This window comes from Lagenorhynchus albirostris, chromosome 2 (assembly GCF_949774975.1).
Source record: "Lagenorhynchus albirostris chromosome 2, mLagAlb1.1, whole genome shotgun sequence".
In the NCBI taxonomy this organism is placed as follows: domain Eukaryota; kingdom Metazoa; phylum Chordata; class Mammalia; order Artiodactyla; family Delphinidae; genus Lagenorhynchus; species Lagenorhynchus albirostris.
Window position 1 is genome coordinate 111,311,017 of NC_083096.1, and position 26,415 is coordinate 111,337,431.

At 46.1% G+C, this 26,415-nt stretch overlaps 1 protein-coding gene across 1 annotated transcript; it reads right to left on the reverse strand.

Moving 5' to 3' along the window:
* Positions 1-23,059: 23,059 nt before the first annotated feature.
* On the reverse strand, positions 23,060-25,969 carry CCN1 (cellular communication network factor 1). The gene is made up of 5 exons (XM_060139637.1): positions 25,676-25,969; positions 25,161-25,374; positions 24,455-24,811; positions 24,117-24,328; positions 23,060-24,013 (listed from the first exon to the last, which is right to left on the reverse strand). The coding sequence occupies exons 1-5, from the start codon at positions 25,736-25,738 to the stop codon at positions 23,711-23,713; spliced, it is 1,149 nt and encodes a 382-aa protein (XP_059995620.1). The 5' UTR covers positions 25,739-25,969; the 3' UTR covers positions 23,060-23,710.
* Positions 25,970-26,415: the final 446 nt, after the last annotated feature.

A 26,415-nucleotide genomic window follows, 5' to 3' on the forward strand; every position in this document is an offset into this window, starting at 1 on the left:
TTAGAAAACAATGAGAAAAAAAGTCTATATCCTCCCACAACCTGGCATTCTAGTTTCTCAGCCCCTTGAAGGGCTGCCACAAATGGCTAATGATAACAGTCCCCTCCTTAGTCAGACAGATACTGCCTCTTTCACTGAGGACGTGGGACATTAGCAGAGTTAGCTGGCTAATGATGTCAACTGTGTATCTAATGATAGGGTTACTAATGACTCAAAACCCATAAATTTTCCTCTTCCTTCTGCCCCCGACTACTTTGCTCTCGGGTCACACGTTGGCTGAGGGATGGGAATGAAAGCTAGCTCACCTTCACGCTGTCCGAAGCTGTGCCATTACCCAGCTATGGGACCTGGGACGAGATTTTACCCTTTCTGGACCTAGGCTTCCTCATCTGTAAAGTGAAGGACTGGGGCTTGGGCCATCTCTAACCTTCTTGCACTAACAGTCAAGGGTTCAGCTATCCTCCAGCCTGGAGAGGTTATCTGCTGCCAGCTACTGTTGGTTCTTGGAACTTCTATTCACATGAGCCTGATTCTCAGACTCCACCAGCTCTAAAAGCCCTTGGCCCTTGCACTCTATACTGCCCTTCCAGGAATCAAGACTGAAGCTTTCGCTCAGACTTGGGTTCAAAACCCCAGAGTCAGTGAGAACCTCCTCCCATTTTCTATTTTTTTTTTTTTTTTTTTTGCCGTCTTCAGATTCCAGCCAGTTGAGATTGTGGACCGCTATGAAAATGTTCCCTGTGGGCATTTCTCATCTCCATTCTCTTTTTAAAGACGTTTCCAGGAAGGACTGTGATATAATTCCGTGGAATAGTGCCAAACAGGGTGGTATGTATCCAGGACTAGCCTCCACAGGCTCCTGGGCCAGAGAAGTAGCAGCCCCCAGTGATACGACCTGAGAGTTGGCAATGGCCTTGGCAGACCCTTCCCATCCCTGACCCACTGTGGGAGTGCGTGCACCCTTTCCCCTTGTCTGCAATGGGTATCAAACACCTTTCAATACATACAAGGTTGAAAAGCCACTAGAAAGTAACACACCTTATACAGTACTCTACTACTCATCAAAGAAAACCTTTATATAGCACTTAAATGGAATATTCTTTCTGGACTTGGAGAAGACTTATTTTCAACTTCTCCCACGAGCTCTTTGCTCTTCTTTTCCTATGCTTATCCTTTCTTCCTTTTCTCTCTTTCCACATCCTAACTGAAAGCTGGGAGATGATTTTGGGATTATCTTGGGTTTTCTGTAACTTTTTTTGCTGCTAAAATAACTGAATGAGATCACGACCAGTTTGGAAGGATACCCGGCAGCCACTATAATTATTTGTTATGGGCTGGCAGGTAAATAGAGAAGAGGTCTTTTGGAGCTCCTGCAGTGAAGCCCTGCGCGAGAAGGCCCATGTGGGGAAAATGAATGACTTCAGCCAAAGCAAGAAGCACAGTATTATTCTGGTAAAACAGAGTCTGCCGTAGGGCACGTCTTTGCCTCCCCTCTCTTCTGCTGGACCCAGTGCAGGCAGCATGTGGTGCTCGGGAAAGGCCTTTCTGGAAGGGCAAACCACAAGAATGCAGTCCTGCGTGTTGCCTCCTGAGCCAATCAGGGCAGCGATGACTGGCCCACATGAACGTGCAGATTGGTTCTGCTGTTTAACAACTCATTCTGGGAATAGATACTCCTGTCATTGCCAGACTAGTGGTGGGAGTGAGGTTGGGGACTGATTTGAAGTTTGGGATTTCAAGTTCATACGTGGCCAACCCAGGTTGGACAGTGTGTCCAGCTTTGCCCTGTTGGTACCTTGTTCCTGCCCTGTATATACAATGCCTTTGCCAAACTGGTATTTTGTCCCGAGTCTTAGGGCACAAGAAAGCAAACAAACAGATGGAATACATTAGCTACATCTCTTTTCTTAGGCCCTTTGCCGATATTAGTTAAAGCTGCTTTGCTCTTTACTTGGAAGTAGTTTGAACTGCTCTTTCAAAGTAACATTTGCAAAGGGAATGCAGACCAGTGCTTTGTCATGATTCTTCATTTCCAGGGAATTTGAGATTTGAGTTCTTGGCCGAGTGGATGAGGCCTAAAAAGGCATCTCTTACCAAGCTGTGGCTGCAAAGATGCTGATCAGAAAGGAAGGCTGCCGCTCCTTCCTCCCCTCTGCTCGCTCCCACATAAGCCCTCTCAACACCGGGCTGCTGGTTTTCATCATTAGCTGCACCTGGAGGTGAATTTGGGCTGTCTGGGAACTCTTTCAGGCATTTACCAAGCCATTTAGAGAAAGCCCAGGGGTTGTGAGGGCCAGATTGAGTGAATGTGTGTATGACATGCAAAACCTCAAGCCGACAGAGACGGTCTCATCGGCAGCAGCAAGGGTCTTAGTTTATTCAAAGATGCTAAATGTCAGCTGAAGGTCAGTGACATGGATGGATCTCACCAGCATAATGGTGAGCAAAACGAGCCCTTCACAGGAGTATATGCAGTATGATTCTTTTCATAAAAGCTACATAAACAGGTAAACCTAATCTAGTCTGTTAAGATGTCAGGTGTGTGCTTACGCTTGGAGAGGGGATGGGTCATGCCTGGAAAGGAACCAGAGAGGGACTTGGTGGAACTGGTAATGTTCTGTTCCTTGATCAGGGTGCTAGTTATACAGGTGTGTTCAGTTTCTGAACATTTATTCAGTGGTATTCTGGCAGTATATGCACTTCCTATATATATATTATATTTCAATTTGTTACTGAGAGGCTGTTCTATGTATAAAGGAGTGGAAAGATCTCCAAGGTATACAGTTAAATGGGAAATGCAAGAATCAGAATGTAGAATATGCTATTATTGGTGTAAAAAATATATGTGGGCATATAATTGTATATGAATAGAGCATCTGGGCTTCCCTGGTGGCGCAGGGGTTGAGAGTCCGCCTGCCGATGCAGGGGACACGGGTTCGTGCCCCAGTCCAGGAAGATCCCACATGCCGCGGAGCGGCTAGGCCCGTGAGCCATGGCCGCTGAGCCTGCGCGTCCGGAGCCTGTGCTCCGCAATGGGAGAGGCCACAACAGTGAGAGGCCCGCGTACCGCAAAAACAAAAAAAACAAAAAACAAAAACAAAAACAAAATGAATAGAGCATCTCTGGAAGGATATTGGGAAGAGTGAGTGCCCCGGGGGTGCCTGGACAGAGAGGTAGGAGAAGAACTTGAGTTTTACTCTACGTCCTTTTGAATTTCATATGATGTGCTTGAATATTTTATTCAATAAAATTATTCATTAAAATATTAATTAAAGAGGACATTATGCTAAGTGAAATAAGCCACAGAAGGACAAATACTGTGTGAGTCCACTTATATGAGGTACCTAGAGTATTCAAATTCATGGAGACAGAAAATAGAATGGTGGTTGCCAGGGGCTGGAAGGAAGAGGGGATGGAGAGTTTTTGTTTCATGAATGGATGCAGAGTTTCAGTTTGGGAAGATGAAAACGTTCTGGAGATGGATGCTGGTGATGGTTGCACAACAACAGTGTGAATGTACTTAGTGCCACTGAACTGCACCCTTAAAAATGGTTAAAATGGTAAATTTTCTGTTATGTATATTTTGCCACAATAAAAAAATATATATTTGTTAAGGCTAAAGTCATTATGAGGGAAACTTCTATGTGCTAGCTCTGTCATTTGCAAGCTGTGTGACCTGAGGAAGTTACTTACCCTCCCTGTGTGTCCATTCCTTTGTTTCCTCATCTGTAAAGTGGGATAGTATTAGTACCTATCTTATGGGATTGTTGTAAGAATTAAATGAAAGAGTACATGTAAAAAACTTAGAATAGTCCTTGGAACAAACGTGCTTAAGAAATGTTGCTTATGATTATTATCATTTTTGCAGACTTCTAGGTGTAATACCATCCCTTTCATATTTTGTGGAAAGAATCTCTATACGTGTGTGTGTGAGTATGTGTGTGAGTGTGTGTGTGTGTGTGTGTGTGCAGCTAATGTACTCACTCATGCATCCATCACGTGTTTATCAAATACCTTCTGTGTGCCAGACATTGTGCTAAGGGTTGGGTAGACAGTGATGAGCATGGATTGTCAGGGTATCTAATGGTGGTGACGATGAGACTCCTGTTTAAATAGGGAGGTCGCAGGCAGCCTCTCTGAGCAGGTGACAGTTCTGAGTAGCTAGTAGCAGAGTCCTGAATGGGCCAGACACACAAAGACTAGAAGGACTTTCCTGACAAAAGAAGTAGAATGCTGCAAGATCCCAAGATTGAAGGCCCTTTGTGGGTGAGTTAAGGAGGAGAGTAGTGTGAGAGGAGGATGGAAGGTACATAGAAAATTCTAGAAAGAGGTGGAGGGAACTGTTCAGAGTGGTTTCTGCTAGGGAGTGGGACTCAGGGAGGTGTGGGGAAGAGGGTGTGGAGTGGAGAAAAGGAATTTCGCTCTTCACCTCATTCCCTTTTACACTGTTTTACACTGTTTGAATTATTTGCCATAAGCATGTATCTTATTATTAGGGGGAAAAGCTGGTTAATAAAATTTGAGGAATTTTGATGATTAATAGTAAGGAATCTAATAACCTTTCCTTCTTTCAAGAATCACCTCATCTCAACTCTCTAGTTACTTTCCATGCATCAAGAGAGTAATCTCATTGGTCTGAAGTTGCCTCCTCCTCCTATGTATTCAGCCATCTCTCTTTTTGAGCTGCTAATAATTTTTTTCAATTGCCTTCAGTGAAACCCTTCAATCCTCTCTTCCACTAGGACTATTTTTACTTTTTTAAAAAAGACCTTTCAAATTCATGTAGGATTCGTACTTTGTGGTCACTGCAATGGCAGATGCGCCCAGGGGCAAGTGCTCAGCCTTTTGGCCAATTGGAATAGGAGGAGAGAGGCGAGGGGGACCAAGGGACTGAGGGAGAAGGAAGAAATAAAGCACTGGGCCTGCGAAACGAACCCCAGAGGCTCTCTGGGGCTGCATGCATTCCTTGTCTGTACCTCCACCGGGGCGCCCAGCGCCTTGTGTAAGTCAGGCAGGAGTGAGAGTTTCCCTGTAGAGTGTTCCGAAAGGCAAAGAGGTTCGCCTTGGCCAAATAGAATTCCAGCAGTGCTAAGACCACTTAGACTCAAACTTCTGAGTCAAGACAACTGATGACTGACGACGTGCTCTAGGACAGATCTCCAAATAGCCCGAGGCAGTGTCGGGGGAGGGGGGGTTGATCTGGAAGTCTCCTGGCATTTTCAATCCTCTAAAGTGAGCTGGAGTTAGGAAGGAGGAAAACAGAGCATCTGATCCGTTCTTGGCCTGCCTACCTTGCTGACAATGTCATTGCCTACGTGGCCCAGGAGAAATAAGGTGAATAACACCAATTTGGAAACTTGCACTGGGCTATTTGTATGCCCAGCCCACGTCCTAAATGTCTCTTCAGTGTCCCCTCTGTTTATTCTCTGGACATTTTGATACATGTTTCCCATCCAGAAGAAGTACTTTAGTTGCAGCTTTGTCTTTGGCATCTGGTCAGATGTGACACTTAGGTTTCTTCTCTTCTGAGCCTTGGCACTACCCTTCCCACTGTGTGCCATGTCCCAGTCCTCTGCCAGACAGTTCCACACACTGCAGGGGAGCTTTTCCTTTCAGGTGTAACCCATGCAATCCTATTCCAGGAAGACTTCCTCTCTCCCCATCACTGTGTTTAGAAAACTCACTCTTTGCCAACTATGAGTAATGATATTAATAAGAAGCTAGTATTTATTGAGTGTGTATAATGTATCAGGCAATATTCTGAGTGCTTTGCATGGATTAACTCATTTAATCTTTATCTTTATCATGACTCTCCTAAGTAGGCATGGTTATTGTCCCTGTTTACAGATGAGGAAACTGAGGCCTGAAAGGATTGCTTCCACCGCTTTCCTTTCTGCTGGGGTCTCTGCTCTGAGCAAGCCAGCCGTTCTCTGTGCACATCAACAGCCCCTGCCTAGGGGCCTGGCTCTTGGTGAATAATCTCTCCTTGATCTCCTTCACTCCTCATCTACTTTCACATCCTAAGCAAAAAATGTGTCCCTGGATTCCTCCTGCCAGCTCCATCTGTGAAGCATGTGAACCGATGTTTGAATAAGAATGACTAAAGGGGAAAGCGGTTTTATGAACTTCGGACTGTGAGCTCAAGGAAGAGAGTGAGTCAGGCCTCCACATTCCTGAAATACTTTTGGGAGGCTCAGTGACCTCAGACAATAAGAACCTGAGGCAGAGCTCTCCGGACGTCCTTGGGAGGCCTCCCACGAGGAAGAACGCGAGGGCGGCCTCTCGTGTGTCGCGCTGTGCAGGGGGCTGAAGGCCACCACCCGGCAGAGTGGCCCGCAGCTACCGAGGGCCTCCACGCTTCTGCCCAGGCTGTTCCCTCTGCCTGGGATGCCTTTCCCTAAGCTCTCGTCCACTCCTGTCTCCTCCTTGGGCTGCTCCAGGAAGAATCAGGGGCTCCACAAGGCTTTGTGCATGCCTCTCTCACCCCCAGATTCGGGGCTCCTAGAGAAATGTGCTGGCGACGTGTCTGCCCAATACACTCCTTATACCTCTGAGGTTGGCGACAGCTCCAGGGTGGAGGGAAAAGTCCCGTCCTGGCAGGTGGGAGATGTGGGTTCTGGTCTCATCTCTGGCCCTGGCTATGCTGTGTAACCTCTTCTCACATTCCCGGGGAATTAAAATGATTTGGTTTGATCTGCCTCTTCCACAGATGGTGACCTGTCGAAGGACAGGGACATTTAACCCCAGACACTGGTCTCAGCAAGGAGTAGGCACACCTCTATTAAATAAGTTTAAGTAATCGTGGACAAACCTTTCTCCTGGGCTCTTACCTCCATCCATCCCTTTCCTTACCAAGTTTAACCCCATAATTAGCCTGGTGTACAACCATCCTCAAAGGGAAAGGATCATCCCCCAAGTCAAAAAAAAAAAAAAAAGTGATTTTTCACGTGTGTGTTGCGAGAGCAGAGCGAACCGGAGGCTGCACACGGCTGAGTTCTGGCACCACACGTGTGAACTGTGAAGAATGACCCTCACTCAGGATGAACCACATGTTACTGCAGGGAATCCTTCCGAGATCCTTGAGCTGGGAACGAGTGAGAGGCTTTACTTGGGGCCCATTTTGTAGACGGAAAAGCTGAGGTCAGATTCACAAGCAAGAGAGTTCTCCAATAGCTACAGCCACTTTCCTTTTTTAATTTTTTTATTATTTTTTTCTGTGTTTTTAATTCTTTTATTTTTATTTATTTATTTTAACATCTTTATTGGGGTATAATTGCTTTACAATGGTGTTAGTTTCTGCTTTATAACAAAGTGAATCAGTTATACATATACATATGTTCCCATATCTCTTCCCTCTTGCGTCTCCCTCCTCCCACACTTTCCTTTTCTTAAATAAATTTGTTTATTTATTTATTTATTTTTGGCTGCCTTTGGTCTTCGTTGCTGCACGCGTGCTTTCTCTAGTTGCGGCAAGCGGGGGCTACTCTTCGTTGCGTTGCGCAGGCTTCTCATTGCGGTGGCTTCTCTTGGTGCAGAGCACAGGATCTAGGCGCGCGGGCTTCAGTAGTTGTGGCTCGTGAGCTCTAGAGCGCAGGCTCAGTAGCTGTGGCTCCCGGGCTTAGTTGCTCCACGGCATGTGGGATCTTCCCGGATCAGGACTCAAACCCATGTCCCCTGCATTGGCAGGCAGATTCTCAACCACAGCACCACTAGGGAAGCCCATGCAACCACTTTCCAAAATGAGCAGTAAGTGAAGGGTAGAACCAGGACACGAAACTAAATAGGCTGTGAGTTGTTGGTCTAAAGGCCAAGACTTAGGCACTCCAGTCCCCTGACTCCTTAGGAAAAGTACTTTCCACGGTCTGCCCACCACACTGGTTAAAGCTACTGAGATTGGCAACAGCACCCAATGCCAAGTAAAAAGCCCTGCCCTAGAAGTGGGAGATGTGGATTCTATCCCCATCTCTGGCACTAATGAAGTCAGTGGCCTTGGCCATGTCACAACCTCCCTTGTCACCTCACCTGCGACCTGAAGAGGTTGGACTGAGGGTCTGTGACTCCAGCTCACTTCTGCTCTCCTGTGTCATCTGCACAAATGTTTCTCCAGTGACCAATCTGGCGCTTGCCCCAGCCTTTTCTTTTACATGTAAAAGGGCTGTCACCTGTCAGTTCCAGCCTCCATGACAGGTAGGAGGGAGTGTGGGTAAGTGCAGGTACATATTGGCACACATTCAATCATGCAAATGGGATTTTTATTGCCTAAATGAGTTTAAAATTTAAAAATGAGTTTCAGGCTGAACAGGGGAGGCCCCCTTTCCCCATCCCATCCTTGCCTTCATTCTTGCCCACTGGCCCATCCGCACCCCACACCCCCGCCCAGTGGGGGCCTTTCTGTCATTCCGGCCACCAGTGGAAGCTGCCTGAGGAAGGTCGGTTCTGCCATCCTAATCGGAGCTGCCCTGGTTCACCCTGCTGCACCTGCCAGATGCCTTCTGCTACCTCCCAGGTAGTTAATGATCTCCCCATCGGGCAGAAGAGCCCTTTAATAATTTACCAGAGTAGATAAAGAAAAAAGCATAGTTCTACTTGGAGGCCAGTTAGGCTGGCAATTCAGACAGTATGGATGGAGTTAAGATTGACTTCAATTTCAAACCTAGCTCTTTTGTATAGGATTCCTGCCTTATAGCTATGTATATAAAGTCTTATCAGAATCTTCATTCATATATTTAAACATCCCAGCCCCACTGTGTGATCAGCACTTTGGGGGTCCTTCACTGCTTAGGGGAATTAGCTGCATAAAACAAAAGAAACCAAAATACCCTAAGACAAAATGAGATTTAAACATTTAAAGAACTCCAGAGAAAGAAAAGTTACTTTGCGTTGTCTGACTTCTTGAGTTCCTTATTAGAATTTGAAAAACAATTTTTTGCAGGGAAATGTACATGCTTTGGAATTAGAGATCTAGGCTGAAATCCTACCTTCAACAAATTGTGAGACTTTGAGGAACTTACTGAGGTTCTCTGAATCTCTTTCCTTATCTGTAAAATGGGAGTAATAATTCTGTCCTTGGGATTTTTTTCATGAGCCATAAATATGTAAAGAACAACCTGGCACACAGTGGACAATAAATGAAGCATCTTCCTCCTCATCTCCCTCATCATCATCAGGCTTGCCCATATCCAGAAAAATTTGGATTTTGAAAAGACATGAGGAAAAAAAAATATTCCCTCTCAAAAGTTTAACAATGAAGTTTAATAAGGGTAAAATGTGGTCCCCAATGAACCACACCTCTTGGAATCCATGACTTTGTGCAGTTCCCTTCCACACTGACTCTGGGTTTGACCATGTGACTTGTTTTTTTTGTTTTTTGTTTTTTTGCGGTACGTGGGCCTCCCACTGTTGTGGTCTCTCCCGTTGCGGAGCACGGGCTCCGGACGCGCAGGCTCAGCGGCCATGGCTCACGGACCCAGCCGCTCCGCGGCATGTGGGATCCTCCCGGACCGGAGCACGAACCCGTGTCCCCTGCATCGGCAGGCGGACTCTCAACCACTGCGCCACCAGGGAAGCCCGATGTGACTTGTTTTGACCAATGATGCATCAGTAAGTTTAATAGGTGATTGCACACCGGGGCTTGTCTTCCTGGAACACTCCCTCTCAGAAGCCAGCTTTTGGCTGTAAAGAAGCTCAGGCTAGACTACGGGTGATGAGAAGCCACAAAAAAGAGAGACCCTGGTGGATAAGGGCCCATCTCAGACATTCCAGCCCCAGCCAGGCTCCTAAATGAGTGAGGAACTGCAGGAGTCACCACCAAGCTAAACGTAGTCAAAAAACAAAATAAGTCATTGTTGTTTTAAGCCACCAAATTTTGGAAGGGTTTGTTACACAAAGGCCAAGTCCTAAATTTACATTAAGGAAGGTCAACCATATAAGTAGAAATGGCAGATTATCCTTACAGAAGTTCACATGAGCTGGACCATGGGATTTCAGTTAACCATAAGCATTGACATACTGCTAAACAAACTAAATGCAAGTTTAGCCTGCTTTCATTCAACAGATGAACTGGTTGATGGACCATACAGTTATTAAGTGCCTGCTGCTTACGAGACTTTGTGTCGGGGTCTGGGGAGACCAAGAAATTTAAGACCCAATTCTCCTGTACCATATTGTCTCTTGGATTCTGAAATTTAAGTCTGTACTTGCACTGGAGGCTGGGAAGACAAGAGAGTAAGTGCTCACAGTTTAGTAGGGAAGGTGGATATGTAAAGAGAAGGACACTTTTAGGTCCCTTAAGGAACCAGATAGACTTGCTGGAGTCGGCACTCAGGGAAGATCTAGTGGGCTCTGTTAACCCACCAATATCCCGTTTTTAGAGTGACCTTGACAAAACTCAAGTGTATCTGGAAGCAAACCACCAGGAAATGAAGGCCTGAAGACCAGATCATGTGAGGAATAATTGTAGCCACCATAAATGTTTCTCCTAGGAAAACAACAAGGAAAGGAAAGAAAGGCTGGGAGTGCAGTTGGGGATGGAGGATGGAGCACATACTTAGAGGACTTTAACTATGACATAAGGAAGAGAATTAAATTCATTCTGAAAAGCGCTAGGAGGGAACCCTAAACAGTTACTAAAAGCTATAGGGAGATGCGTTTCAACTTAATATCAGAAGAATGGCTAACATGTCTGGAGCATGAGCTGCAGAAAGAGGCAGAGCGGGCACTATCTCTGTCAGTGACAAAGGCTGGGGTCACCCCCTGCCAAGCAGGTGGGGAGAGCCTTCTGGCAGTAGGTGGAGTCAGAAACCTCTAAGTCTCTCCCAAGTGTAAGGCCCCCCAGTTCATTCCCAAAGTTCTGTCGTCCTCATCCTGACTGAATAATCTTATGAAGTAGAACAGATGACACCGGTCTGCCAGCAGTGAGTGGGAGAATTGTCCACCGATGGTGCAGGAGGTCCAGTCCAGAGATTAGGGGTATGAGAATTCAAGCCTCACAGACCCATACCCACACCCTTAGATGTCTCTCACCACTCTGAAGGGCTCGTGAGAACTTGTGTTTTCCAGGAATTATTTATCACGCCCTGGAGGCAGACTCAGAGGAACAGGTCAGGCAAAGATGAACCTGCAGATTTAGCAAGCGTGGACAGTTCAGGAAGGACGAGGGACGAGGAGTAAGCGAGCGTAAGGAAGTCATTTGGCATTTCTGATCAGGTATTCTGCTCTGTCCCAGAACTGTTGTCAGGGTACCTAACTGGCTCTCTCCTGCTTCTCTCACCCTCTAGCCTGTAAAACTATAGGGGAGATCTTTGCAGGGATGTGGGCCCCATTTCCTGTTGGTGGGTCCTGCAGCACCAACAGTACCAGGACTAGAGACAGGACTACAGATTCATAGGTTCATGGGAAACAGCACGTCTGGGAGGTCAAGTTTAGGATTTCCTGGAGACCTTGCAATTATGGGCCCAGTCAAGGGCCGTCATCTACCTCTCAGTCACCGGCTCTGGTGAGAATGAAGGGAGGGACTGCAGAGAGACCCTCTGACCTGTCTTTCTCGGGGGCTTCTCAGGCTCTTGCACAGCTGTGCCTTTTCACAGGCTGTTCTCACCACCCCGGTTTCCCTTTCTCCCTTCCCCTTTTCTACCAAGACCCAACTTCCAGATTCTACCCCCGGTAAAACCTGCCCCAACTCTCTCAGGCCGAGGCAGCCACGTATCTTTCAGCAGAGCTTACTGTAACTAGACTGTGAGGCCAGAAACCGTCTTGTTCACCTCTTTCTTCCCCAGAGGAAGGGGCCCAGAACCTGGAGTGTCTCTGATGCTCAGTACACACGGTGGAACGTGTGGCGCGCTCCCTCACCCCCATATGCGTGGCACATGCTCACTGATGCTCTGCTCTGTGCAGGGCACATACCTGCATTATCGCTGTGGCCCATCTCTCTCAAGTTGGAATGCAACTCTGCTCAGAAATAACTTCATTCTAAAGTAAATGAAACAAAGGCAACTGTGGTTTCCATCTGTTCCCTCTGCAGTGGGGAAGCCCTGGCACCTGGGGGAGGGGATTTGGTCTAACGGGGGCCTGAGCAGACCAGGAACCCTCAAAGAAGAGAGGCCAGTCGCGGCAGAAACCCTTCAAGCCACTGACCCAGCACAAAGGCTCTGCTGTGAGGAAACTCAATATAAGGGTGTGCCTTGCTCCGTGGGAACTCGATACACAAAAATCCGAAGTCATAAAATAGATAAATCTGTGGTGGTTACTGATTTTACAAGAGGACTCTCCAGCAGCACCTCTGAACAGCCAGCTCCCACAGTCTACTTTACCTCTGATTTTATTTTCAGGCGTTTGATATTACACACCGGTTTTCAGGAGAAACATAAATAGGTCCCCGGGGAGCCTGGTGTCACAGTGTGTCTGGCCAGCAGCTTGTTGACCAGGCCTTAAGGCGAGCGGGCCTGGAGCTGCCCTAAGCGCTGAAGGGGCTGTGTTTCAGGAGCCCCCTCCTAGCTCCCCGAGTCTGACTGCTTCCAATGGCAGGAGCAATAGGAAGAACCAGGAACAATCTGGACCTTCTTGCCTCTACCTGAGTGGGCTGATTGATTGCTCAGGGGAACACAGGATTTGTATCAGATACTCATTCATTCATTCACTCACTCACTCATTCATTCAAAGGTGTTTGCTATGCACTTGCTGTGTGACACTGCACTAGGTGCAGCAAAGCAGAGAAGACTGTAAGGGGGGTGGGTCCTGTCCTCTAGGAACTCACAGTCTGGTGGGAAAGACAAGTCCTGGATTTCATTGATTCTTGAAAGTACATGTTTTCACCCTTTAAGAGCTCCGAAATCACAATGCATCTTACTTCAGGTGTGACTAGTTTAACTGGCTGGGTTTTTTTTTAGTGGTATGTAAAAGGATGATGTTACCTTGCAATCGTCAGCGTCTTAGATGAAACAGGGTAGATGAAAGTGCTAACTAATGGTTTAATGCCACAGAACTCCAAGTGGGATGTGATGTTGGAAGGATGAAATTAGGCCCCTGTGTGAATATACCTCATGGGTTTCCTGTTGCCGGGAATGTGTGTCGCAAGTTTGAAATAATGTCCTTTGTCCACAGTTATCCAGGGAATCCAGGCTGGAGTAGCCTTGCCCTTCCTCCATTCTGGGAGTGGGAAATGGTAGCCCCACACTCTGATTGCCTTCCATGTGGGTCCTGAGAAAACCAAAGGAGCAAAGCAGCAGGAACAGATCTGGGTGGCAGCCCTTAAGGAATGAGGAAATTGGTGTTGGATCTCTGACTCTTAGATGGCAAGTCCTTAAGTCCTTGGTCAGCTGGACCTTCCAAGACCCAGCACTGTGCCTGGCCAATAATAAACAGGAATATAAACAACAACTCGTGTGTGTGTGTGTGTGTGTGTTTGTGTGTGTATGCAGATAGATGTAATATATGTACAGGTATATGTCAGATGAATGAATTTCTGTTATGGAGGCCAAATTTTTATTCCAAAAAGTTTCAACGTGACTGCTAATCTTGGCTTTTTGGCCCAAATTCAGAATGATTTCTTACAGTCTGTCTAATGTTACAGGGGATTTCTTCCCTATCTCTTTTTGGCTTCATTATCCCTTACCCAAAAAAACAGTGGCTCCTGTTGCTGGTACTGAACTCTTGCCCTGTTCTATTTATTTAAATGGCTATGTTCCCATCGCAAGCCAAGAGATCTGGTCTCTAACTTTTGAAAGCATAACGGGGATGTACAGCTTCTAGGCAGATGACAGTGAAAGTGACGGTGGGGCTTAAATAAGTTCTTAGGAGCACATGCAGGTATCTGGAATGGTTTAGACCAAGTACATCGACATAATAACACAATCCAAATCCTCTGAGTTGGTTCTCATTGATGTAGCACAGAAAGACTATGAATTACTTTATAATTCTTGCCCATACAGAATGTGAAGACACTTGGTTGTTTAGCTATGCCTTTTCTTGACATTCACTTTGATTGTGAGTGCAATTATGAGAGTTCTTTCTCATCTGGAAGAATAGATGAGGTTTCAGGAGCCAGCATGGAGCTGCCCCTGTGGCCTTTTATTTACATGTCACACACTGCAGGCTTTAAAATCCTGGATGAGAAAGCTGTGTGCAGCTAGCAGGAAGCATGAACATCACTCGAGAAGGATCCGGAAGCCATTAATGGGCTGGCCTCCTTCGAGAATCTGACTGTGGCACAAACACAAGAGCGTCAGGTGGCAGCGACCAAGTCATCCAGGCCAATTCTCTCTGGGCTTTTTGCCTTCGCCACTGGATCCAAGTAGTCACAGGGCCCTCCTTGGGTGACCTACCAGTGGGTCAGGCCTAGGCTGGATCCTGTCAGTCTGAGATCAACCTGTCATACTGAGGCTGTCATGTAGGAGAAGCAGACTGATTTTCAGCTTGTATCTGGTGAAGTAGCACTGCTACTTCATCCCCTGCAGGATGGCAGCTCGTTACTGTGGTGGTGGGGGATTTCCAAAGGTAATTCCCATAGAAGGGACTGGCCTGTCCCCATCACCAGGTCAGGTCTTCTGTAGGTCCCTTCTGAGGGCTGCTTTTCTTCTTATCAGCTAGAAAAACTAAGATGCAAAATGGCTGTTACTACTCAGGTCTTGTCTGAGACCATGACTTTGCTGGGCTTGACAGAATTCCCAGGCTTCAAATACTTTCGGGTTTTTGGGCTTCCTTGGTGGCGCAGTGGTTGAGAGTCTGCCTGCCGATGCAGGGGACAGGGGTTCGTGCCCTGGTCCAGGAGCCGCGGAGCAGCTAGGCCTGTGAGCCATGGCCGCTGGGCCTGTGCGTCCGGAGCCTGTGCTCCGCAACGGGAGAGGCCACAACAGTGAGAGGCTCGTGTACCGCAAAAAAAAAAAAAAAAAACTTTCGGGTTTTTTTCCAGTTTTGGAGGTACTTCCAAGTAGCAAACTCCTATTCATCCCTCAAGACCCAGTTCAGATGTTTTGTCCTCTGTGAAGATTCCTCTGACTACCCTGTATGCTCTCATATTCCTAGGTTCTCTAATGCTGTTACTACACACCAGAATTATTAGTATACCTTGCTACCTCTGCTAGATGTGACAACCCTGTGGCCAGGGACCATGTCTCACTATTTCCTTGTTGGTCACCCATGTCTTGCTGGCCTGTAACCTGTCAAGTGCTATATACCCGGCAACTGTTAGGTAAAGGAATGAAAGCATTATATTTCTGCCAAATATTTGTTTGTTGGTTCATTCACTTACATCTAAAAGTATTTTCTTCTCCTTTGGATGTGGTTATCTCTGTGTTGTTTATAAAGTCCATAGGCCTCAAAAAGGGCCAAGTGTAAAATCATCAGTTAGGATGATTTTAGCTGTACCAGTTGGTTTAACAATAAATAGCTAGAACAACAGGAGGTTTATTATCACACTAAACAGGAGGTGTGGATGTCAGGGGGCCCGAGGGTCGGGTGATTCAATAGTTCAGTGATCTCTTCAGGGACCCAGGGGCCTCCCACCTTCTGTTCTGCCATCTTCAGTGTATCAGTGATACCTCCCTCCTGAGCTCAAGGGGGGTGATGTCTGGCAAAGGAGAAAAGCATTGCCTCTTCTAGTCTCTTTTTGTTATCAGGGAAACCCTTTCTCAGAAGTTCCCCCAGGGGATATCTCCTTGAGTATCGGAATTGTCATAACCTATTGTTGATAAGGAAGTAAGACCATTATGCTGACTGAAGCCAGTCCTGATGCAATCCCTGGGGTTAGGCGGAAACAGGGGACTCCTTCCCTGAACACATGGAAGGGGGAACGCCTGAACAAAACTGGGGCTCTGCTAGCAAAGAGTCAAGGAAATGGGGGGTGGCTGTGAGGTGAGCATGCAATAGTGTCCCCACACCAAGTATTTAAATAAATTGTGGCACATCAATAATAGAGTGAAAGTCTATGAAACCATTACAATGACTGAGGAAGAACAGCACATAGCAACACTAAATGACTTTCAAGGTATAGTAAATGTAAAGCTCTATGTATAGTCTAATCTTTTTTGTTCATAATAATAATACTAATAAATACCAGGTTAGGCACATCCCAAATCTAGAAGGATAATACACACCATGCTCTTAAAAGTGGCTGCGTGTGGGGATGTGTGTGAAGGGGAGGGTTTACTAGAGAACTTCATTTTTGACATTCTGTATTTCTTATAGTATTGAATTTGTATAAGTATGCCTTCTTTTGTTAAGAAAAAACCCAAATATTAAAGAGAACATTTTAAAAGGCCAAGTATCATTTTGAATGCAAGAAGTCAATTAAAGACATGGGCTCCTTTCCAAGAAAAAACTAATTTGGAACATGCGAGGGACCTCTCTGAAAGTTTTGCTCGTGAGCCCATAATTTAAACTCCTTCCATGAATGAGCAACTTTTTTTTTTTTTTAAAGCTAGCCAATCTCCTTAACATAAGCCCTAATTTTTTACAATGTTGAATCATTCTCTGTTTGCTGGAGAATGGCATCACCCTTGCCATGGGATGCTGACTCTCCTATAGGAAATCCACTGGTGGAAGTCTACCCAGGAGACATGGTGACACCAAAAACCAGCCAGACTTCCCTGTAACCCAAGCGCTTTCCTGTGCCCCAAATGCCTCTGTCAGGGATAAGCTTGGAGAATAAATCCTGAGGTCTACCTTCTACTCTGCTAACTAACTATAACTACTCAGGAAAGTCCTCAATCTCTCTGGAGTTCATTGAATGCCTCTGAAAAATGAGTGTTATTTATGTGACAGTACTTGAAGTAAGCATTTTGAGTCATTAAAAAAAAAAATTCTAGAGCAAACCCCCTGGCTATCTGTAATGATTCCACTGGCTCTTTGGTCACTATAAAAATAGATGGGTAAATTCAGCGGAGGTTCAGGATGTGGTGTGTATCTTTGATCAACTTACCCAGTGTCAGTTGGAAAATGTGACATGGTATTATAAATGGAATAGGTACACTTGTCCACAGAAATACACAGGCTGGAATGGTAGAAGGAAGCTGGGAGGCGGGGCATGTTTACAGCCCCGCAGCGACTTGAAATTAATGAAGTGGTCTCTATTCTTTCCCAGGTTTATCAATGCCTAGAATCATTTTTCTAAGCATTTTCATAGTAAAAGTGGTGCTCTAGTTGTGCCTTTTTTAGAAAGGGTCTGGATTTTTTCTTTTTCCTTTTTAAAAAAATATTTTATTGGAGTATAGTTGATTTACAGTGTTGTGTTAGTTTCTACTGTACAGCAAAGTGAATCACCTATACGTATACATATATCCCCTCTTTTCTGGATTTTCTTCCCATTTAGGTCACCACAGAGCACTGAGTAGAGTTCCCTGTGCTATACGGTAGATTCTCATTAGAGTCTGGATTTTTTTTTTTTTTTTTTTGCGGTACGCGGGGGCCTCTCACTGTTGTGGCCTCTCCCGTTGCACAGGCTCTGGACGCGCAGGCTCAGCGGCCATGGCTCACGGGCCCAGCCGCTCCGCGGCATGTGGGATCCTCCCGGACCGGGGCACAAACCCGTGTCCCCTGCATCGGCAGGCAGACTCTCAACCACTGCGCCACCAGGGAAGCCCCAGAGTCTGGATTTTTAAAGATCATCTCTGCTTGCCCTTCAACTCCTCCAACTGCGAGGATACACATGTATCTCTTTTCCATCCGTCTCCATCCATCACTGGTGAATTGCAGAGCACCCACTCTAAGGGGGGAAGCTGCAGCTCAGCTCCCACCATGTGCAAACTGCCATGTAGAAACCAAGGTCCACTGCTGCCAGATCTGTGAATTTTTCCCAAAAAACCCCAGAAATTTGAACTTAAAAAAAAATACTCAGTTTTCAAATATTGGCAACAAATCCCAGTTTTTATAAACTCTCTTCAGGCTGAACAAAACATATTTATTGCCCCATCCTGCTTAAGCCACCAGCTAAGGACCTCTGCGGTAGAGCAATGTAGGACAAACTTGCTTTCTCTTCTGCATGAAGATCTGGAGACTTGGAAGCTCCAGATCTCCATGGAGAAGAGAAAAGCAAATTCTAGTTGTGCCTTTTCAAACTCCTTTGAATCTATTCTTAGTTGGTACTCATTCATTGACAAAACTCTTTCAGAAATTTAAAACCTGGTAGGAAGAGTTAAACAGCCACTGACAGTGTTGTGGTTTCATTGCTACAATGAGGATTTATTTGCCTGACAAGCCAAAGGATGGAGCACTTTTTTTCGGTCTTGCAGTGTGTGCAAGCAAGGGACTGTGTCTTATTGTATTCATGCGGATTTGGAGAAGACTTTTCTCCAGAGATTTTATAAGGATCTCCCTCTATTCTGCAGCCACCTGCAGCCATTTCAGTTGAGGTGGATCCTGCTGGTTCTGTATGGAATTTGGGCTTAGTGTTCTAGAAACCTTCTTAAGGTGCCCCATGCATCTATCTGGTCAATGCAAAATAAATCCCGGAGCTCTTCCCGCATACATGCACAAGCATGGTGAGAGGCCTAGAGGGATCGTAGGTATAACTAGCAAAGCTTTTGCTTTTTTCTGACTGCTCAAATGCATTCCAGTTTAGAGAGTGGACATGAGTTTCTTCTCCCCAAAAGGTTTTACTACACAGGTGCTGTGATGGTTAATTTTATGTGTCAACTTGGCTAGGCTATGGTGCTGGTTTGTTTGGTGGAACACCAGTCTAGATGTTGCTGTCATGTATTTCTTAGACATGATTAACATTTAAATCAGTCGACTCTGATGTAGTGAACCACTTTAGACTGGGTCTGGGTGGGGAGGGAAGGTTACTGAGAATGTGGCATTGATGCTGAGAACTGCATGATAGAAGAAGCTTAGATCAGGGAGCTTGGCATTTGGGGCAAAGGAACAGCTAGTGCAAAGGTCCTGAGGAGGCATTTACTTGGCTTATTTCAAAAAGAGTTAAGTGGGAGCACAGTAAGCGAGGGTAAATGAAGGAAGTAGGCAGGTTCCAGGAGCTGTGTGCCAAGTAAGGAGATGAATCTTATTCCAAGAGCAATGGGAAGCCATGGAGCCTTTAAGCCTCCTGTTCTTAACAGGATTGGCCTGTTCTGATTTACATTTTTAAAGAATTACTCTGGCTTCTGTAAGGAAAATGGATTATTGGAGGGCAAGAATGGAAACCACTGATGTTTCAGTTATCTATCGCTGTGTAACAAACAACACCCAAAATTTAGCGCCTTAAAATAATCATATTGGTTTGCTTATTATTTTATGGGTCAGGAATTCTGGGGACTCAACAGGCAGCTCATCTCTGATTTACAAGACGTCAGCTTGTAAGGCAGCTGGGGCTGGAGGATCCACTTCCTAGATGGTGTCTTCACATACATGTGGTATCCAAATGCTCCCTGATCTTCCTCTTTCTCCACACGGCATCTGATCCTCTCAGACCTATCCACGTGGCATGGGCTTCTCAGTCTGCTGGTCTCAAGGTACTCGTACCTCTTATATTGAAGCTGCTTTCTAAGAGAAAGGAAGTAGGAGTTCCTAGCCAGTGTTGTATTTGGAACTAGCCCCATATCACATCACTTCCTAGATATTCATTGGTCAAAGCGGTCAAAGCACTCAAAGAGTCCACCCAGCTCCAAGAGGGTAGAGAAGTAGACCCCATCTATTGATTGGAGAGCATCAGGGTCACATTGCAGAAGGGCATGTGGGTTGGAAGATATTGTTGCAGCCACCTTTGGAAAATACAATATGCCACAAGTAAGGAGGCCATTCCAGTAATTCAGGCAAGAGATGATGGTGTCTTAGGTTTGGATGTTTGCACTAGATTAAGAAAGGGGTGGATTCAGAATAAATGAGCAGAATATATGAGAACTGTAAAGTACTAACAAATGCAGCTAAGTACTTGTTTAATTAAATTGCACTTTCTAAGATTACATGGATGAGCGTTGCCCATCACCAATAAAGTAAGTCACAGGTAAGTCTGTTGTATTCATAGGACACTTGTATTATTGCTGTGCTTCACAATGTGCTTTGTTTCAGAGAATGAGTTATTTAGGACAGGGACTTAATGAGGCCCAGATATTGGGGCTACACAGGGAGAGGAAAAACTATGGACCTACATACTGTGAGATCCAGGGATTGTCACATGCTATGACCAGGGGTGCTTTAGAGAGTAAAGAGGGCCTTACATTTTCGAAGGCTTCATGGAGATGAATGCTTTTGCCCACAGAAAGACCTGAGCAGTTTTCACCTCGTACATTCAGTTGCTTGAGGAGACAAAGTTTTTAAGGTATGGGAGTCAATGCACCAAAGAGAGTATATAAAAAATAATTATTTTGGTGACAAAAATGTGAGAATCTATTGTTCCATTTTAAAACAGCAGAGGAGACTCCAGAAACTCACCCAGGGGCACCCAGTAAATTAATGGCAGAGCTGGTGTAAAAGACACGTCTCCTGATTCTAGTCTGGGATTCTTTCCATGGCGTCATCTGCCACCCTGCCCAGAGCACAGTTTCGTTCTCTACTATGGTCCCACTGCACACTTGCTATTGCTCAAGTGACTTTCAAATAGCACCAGAAGGCAGAAAACAGGTTGTGAACAAATCATATCTGGTCTCTCTATTGGTAAAATAACTAAAATGTACTCTGCTAATTTTGATTCAGTTGCAACTCTTTGTGGAGTGGACAGCACATGCGCTTATGTGGGAATCATCACCATAAGACCACTCACTGTGCTGCTAAATGTCCCAAAGAATATTTCTTAAAATTCACTAAATTCCTAAGATTCTGGGGTCACATTATAACTCTCAATGCTTACACCTCTATCAAAAACAAAAACAAAAAAACAGCTCAAGAACACCAGGGTCTTTTAGATTGGAAAGTGGTTACAACACAAGATTTTTACCGTGTGTGGAGGTTACATATAATGTACATTATAATGAATGTTTATATATGCAACTTCTATTTTATATTTTCAATACACGTTTTTTTATTGTGTTTTCTCAATATTTGAAGTAGGCAGCATTCCATTCCAGATCTAGATAAAACTGATACGCTCTAAATTGCATAATTTTATTCTCAATTACTTTTAATGTCTTCACTCTTTTTCTATAGCCAAATCAAATGGACATATTTTGTGTCTATTTGTGTTCTTTTAAATTAATTGAGATTAATGACCCAAAGATCCAGTGTTTTCCCATGCTAGGTTTGTTTCACATTTGAACTTAATTGGACAAATATTACCTCACTACATACTTAAAGGGTCTATAAAATATTGCTCCTTGATTTGCTGGGCTCTAGTGTTGGAAGACAGTACCTCAGGATTGGTGCCTGGGAATGTGTAAATTTTGCCTATGGATTTAGATGTGTGTTTGACAAGATTGCACCACAAAATCCTCACAACTTTATTATATGTTTTACATGTTCTATTGCGCTGACAAGTTTAACTGCATCCAAGACTGAGCCAGGTGGTGTTTAAATTTCCAAATACCTTAAAATTTGAATGCCTCGGGCAGGAAAAACTGACTACTCAGTAGGCACAGTTGTAATATTTCAGGCAAGATATTGTCAGAATCAAAAGAGTGAAGGCTGAGCTTCCCTGGTGGCGCAGTGGTTGGGAGTCCGCCTGCCGGTGCAGGGGACACGGGTTCGTGCCCCGGTCCGGGAGGATCCCACGTGTTGCGGAGTGGCTGGGCCCGTGAGCCATGGCCGCTGGGCCTGCGCGTCCGGAGCCTGTGCTCCGCAACGGAAGAGGCCACAACGGTGAGAGGCCTGTGTACTGCAAAAAAAAAAAAAAAAAAAAAAGTGAAGACATTTGCCCATAGATTTTACTATCACATTTACATGAACCTTTGTGCATTTCAGTAAGGCTCTAAAACAGGTGCTTAGGCAGTGCTTTTCTGTAGGTCTTAATGGAGCATCAATATTAAACTGTTTTGAAAACTCACTCTTATAGGATCCCAGAAGCAGTCCCCCTCCTCCCCTTTTAAAGCACTTTCTCTTATTGCCTAAAAATTCAAGTACTCTCTTAACAAAGTGCAGACTGATATATTTCACTATGGATTTGAACAGGAGCCAAGAGGGTTGATGAAAGGAAAACTTCTCTCTATAAAAGGTTTATTGTCAGTGCTTTCTAAAGATGTAGATTCTTCTAAAACCAGCTACCAGCATTTTCACAAACATTAACACAGCCTTCTCAACCTCTCCTAGACCTACGATTCGGGTCCTTTTAGGCAAGCTCTGCGTCTAGCCTCTGACCTTCTAGATAGCCAATTCAATCTAATTGCTCCCCCCACCTCAGTATAACTTATATTCTAAAGAGGAAAGGGGGTGGGGTAGCGTGGTCCTCACGCTATTGGAAAAGTACTTGAAATTCCTTGCATTCCTTTGCATTTAACGGTATGTTTACCTAATCATCAGCTTATTAGGATTAACACAAGTCATTGCTTCAAGCTCATTCAGTGAAAACAAACTGACTCCTATGGATTCCAAGATTTTTTCTCTGATCCCAACCATGGGTGAATTTTTAAGTCGTTCTCCCAAGTTTTAGGAACAATATTAGAAAAATATAAAGTTATAAACAAGAGACCTTATATCACATTATCCAACCATGCTTAATCTTGCCCATGGATTTTGAGGTAGGCAGCCTGAGTTATGGACTGTTTTCATTAAAGTTTCCCCTACCGAAGGGACCTGCACAATTACCTAGTGATTAAAATGATAAATGACTCTACTATACCCACCTCAAAGAGTTTGGGTGATGGAGACCCTTAGGCTTTGAATTCTTATGAAAATAAAGCATTATTATTTAAACCACAAACTTAGCTTCAGATTCCTTCTTGTGCTTTGTACAATGCACGGTGTTCAATACATGTTTTTAAAACAGATTACTCTAAATTCCAAGATTTTTTTTCTACTGAAGATATAAAAGCAATCATTGTCAGATTTTTAAAGGTTAGTTCCCTGCTCTATCCCAAGCACCTGGAACAGTTCCTGGTACAAAGTAGATACTCAGTAAATCCTGTTTCAATGATTGAATGCATAAGCTAGATCGTCCCCAATGGTTTTGAACATTCTCTAAAAATACTGAATGCCATAAACTCAGATATTAGGTAAATATTTCTTTATTAAATGATTAATTCCATAAATAAATTCTTTTCACTGAATATAAAATTAAAATCATTTACAAATTATTCCAGTATTACATTTCCCCTCCCTCCCCGAAAGCTACATTTTGATAAATAAAAACATTCAGTCTTAAAACACCTGATTTCTGTTTGCAATTTAGAGTGCAGATAGCTGCCTCTCATGGACACTCACAGAGTGTCACCTTCTGGAAGGGATGGACCCCCCCTCCCATTTACTTCTGTCAAAGGATGGAGTCTTTAAGTGTCCAACTAATCTTATTACCTTTTACAACTGTAAAACCGAAATGGAAAAAGCCTAGAGAAAAATACGCTTACCAAATAATTCACAAACAGAAAACAGAACGTCATCAACACCACAAGCTCCAAAATGAAGCAGTAACGTGTGCTCCAATATTATGAAGCAAAGTATTCTCCAATTGCGGCTGCATTAGTGTCCATGTGCACCAGCACACCTGGCAGTTTCGAAATACCTTAATACTACTCAAGAATGAGCAGTGCATCCCTTCTACAATGAGTCCCTTCAGCCCGCCGCCCCCACCCACGCCTCCATGAGGCTGACACTCTTCTCTCCCCACTTTGTCCGCCCTCGTGCTGGAAAACGCAGGTAGCATTTAGTCCCTAAATTTGTGAATGTCATTGAACAGTCTGTAGAAGGGAAAGGCTGCCTCGTTGGCATGTGGGCAGTTGTAGTTGCATCTGCAGGACTGGATCATCATGACGTTCTTGGAAAACGTCTCCCCATCTTCGCAGCGGAACCGCATCTTCACGGTCCTGGTCTGCTGAGGCGTGCAGCAGCGGCCGTCCACGCAGGAACCGCAGTACTTGGGCCGGTATTTCTTCATACTCGAACATCCAGCGTAAGTAAACTTGACCGGTTCAGGGGATTTCTTGGTCTTGCTGCATTTCTTGCCCTTCTGTAAGAAAGAGAAGAGAAGGGAAGTTAGTGTTTCTCTTTCTTGGAAGAGATGCTCCCATCTCACCCAGGGGACCAGTCTACACGGCACCGCAGGCACTTACTTTCAGGCTGCTGTACACTGGCTGTCCACAAGGCCGCACTTCACAGATCCGGGTTTCTTTCAGCAGGCGGCATTCAGGGTTGTCATTGGTAACGCGTGTGGAGATACCAGTTCCACAGGTTTTTGAGCATTGGGACCACGAAGTCGTTTGGACGATACATTTCTGGCCATGTGAAGAAGGGCTGTACAGAATGCGAGGTTCCATTCCAAAAACTAGAGGGACAAACAAGAGGGAAGATTCCTCAGAGGCATACCGACACAAACAGCTTCAGGTTCTCAATTTCTCTGAAGTTTCAAACTAGGAATGCGTTTCAGTACAATGTCTCAGTCTTCACTTACCAGGGAGCCGCTTCAGGGAGCCGCCTTTTCCAATTGCAATTAATTCATTGTTTCTCGTTAACTCCACCTCCGAGGCATCGAAGGCCAGCTCCTTGCCCAGGAGGCCGTCCCTGTCGTCCATGGGGTCCTTGGCACCATCCTCGTCGCAGACCCACTCCTCACAGCACTGCCCGGTAACTTTGACCAGCCGGGGGTTGGGACAGCCCAAGCTTGGGAGAGAGAGTTCTTGGGGACACAGAGGAATGCAGCCCACGGCGCCGTCAATACATGTGCACTGATGTTTACAGTTGGGCTGGAAACTTTCCCCATTCTGGTAGATTCTGGAGTTATATTCACAGGGTCTGCCCTCTGACTGAGCTACAAAGAGCACCAAAAAAGAAAGGGAGAAGAGAATAAAGTTAAGATTCCGTACGACAGCCTGAAACTCAGACATATTTTCTGCTGCTAAATTCAATTGATGGTAAAGTTTCCTATGATTCCCCGGAGACTCCAGAGCAGAACAATAAGTTAGTCAGGAATCACTTTTCCGTATGCGCTTTTCGTTGGGCCCAGACACACTGAATTGCATTCCAGACTGCTGAAATCATGTGCCTTTCTGCCAAGCTACCAACAACAAAGCATCACCATACATGGTCGCAAAATTACTAAACTTTTGGACTACGGGGACTATTCTTTTTTTAAAGGGGCCAAACCACAAGCATCTTACCTCTGCAGATCCCCTTCAGAGCGGTGGAGCTGGCGCCGAAGTTGCATTCCAGCCCCTTGGTGTGGTCGCAGGGCTGCGTTTTGCTGCAGTCCTCGTTGAGCTGCTTGGCGCAGACCTTACAGCAGCCGCAGGCGTCCCGGACCAGCCCGACTCCCGGGGCGCACTTGGGCGCCTCCAGGGGGCAGTGGCAGGCGGCGGGGCAGGTGGAGAGAGCCTGGAAGGGGGAGAGGACACGTGTGAGGCTCGGCGCGGTGCGCAGGAAGGACGCCCCGGGAAGGGACGGGGGTGTCTGACCCGGGCGGCAGGGGGTCTCTGATCCCGTCCAGCCCGGCCACCCCGGGCGGCTGCGTACGCCAGGAGGGCCCCCCGGCCCGTCTTCAGGGCGGGCTTAAAGAAAGAGCTCCACCGAAACGCCCCGCCGAACTTCCGAGTCTAGCTTTTCCGGCCACGGGCCATCTGGGGAAAGGCGAAGGGGCTGCTAGAGCGGACGGGGAAGCGGTGGCCAAAGAACTCACCAGCCTGGCCAAGTGGAGAAGGGTGACGGCGAGGGCGAGCGTCCTGGCGGTGCTGGAGCTCATCGTGGCGCGCAGGAGGGGTCCGGGCGAGCGCGGAGGCAAAGACGCCAACACACCGGTGCGTAGCGGCCGGGCCGGCGCGGCTGGGGCGGTGGGCCGGGCGGTGGGCCGGGCTGTGGGCCGGGCGGCGGGGAGGCGAGAGCCAGGCAGGCGAGCGGGCTGCGGGCGTCCTTCTCTCGAGGTCCTTGCCGGGGAGGGACGGAAGGCGCGGATGCTGCTCGGGGGCGCTCTCGCTCGCGGTCTGCCCCAGCGCCCAGAGCCCGCCTTTTATACGGGCCGGCCGCGGCGCCGCGTGTTGCAGTGACGTCGGCTCTGTCTGCGCGTTCCAGAATTCTCAAACATCTCAGGAATGCTGGTTGGCGCGGGCTCCTGCCAAGCGCCTCCCCTGGCTCCGTTGCACTTTTTTTTTTTTTTTTTTTTTTGTCCTGGACCCGTCAAGAAAACAATCTTCCGTTTTTTCCACTTTAAATAACGACTTCTATTGGGGAGGGCTCTTCTTGGAGTGATGGTGGTGATGGAGGTGGAAGGGCCGAGGGGGGCGAGTTCAGAACTTTGCCTGGATTGGGAGGGTGGGAGGACCTGGAGGGAGGAACAAAAGTCGTTTTGTTTGGTGATGCCGAGTTGACTGGGCAGCCTTGGAACCCCTCACCCAGGGAGGCAGCGAACTGTTTGCTTGTTTA

Coding starts and splice junctions, on each gene's coding strand:
- CCN1 (XM_060139637.1), bottom strand. CDS start 25,738: ATGAGCTCCAGCACCGCCAGGACGCTCGCCCTCGCCGTCACCCTTCTC. Junction 24,812..25,160: donor TCTGAAGGGGATCTGCAGAG/GTAAGATGCTTG, acceptor TGCTCTTTGTAG/CTCAGTCAGAGGGCAGACCC. Junction 24,329..24,454: donor CTCCCTGAAGCGGCTCCCTG/GTAAGTGAAGAC, acceptor TTGTCCCTCTAG/TTTTTGGAATGGAACCTCGC.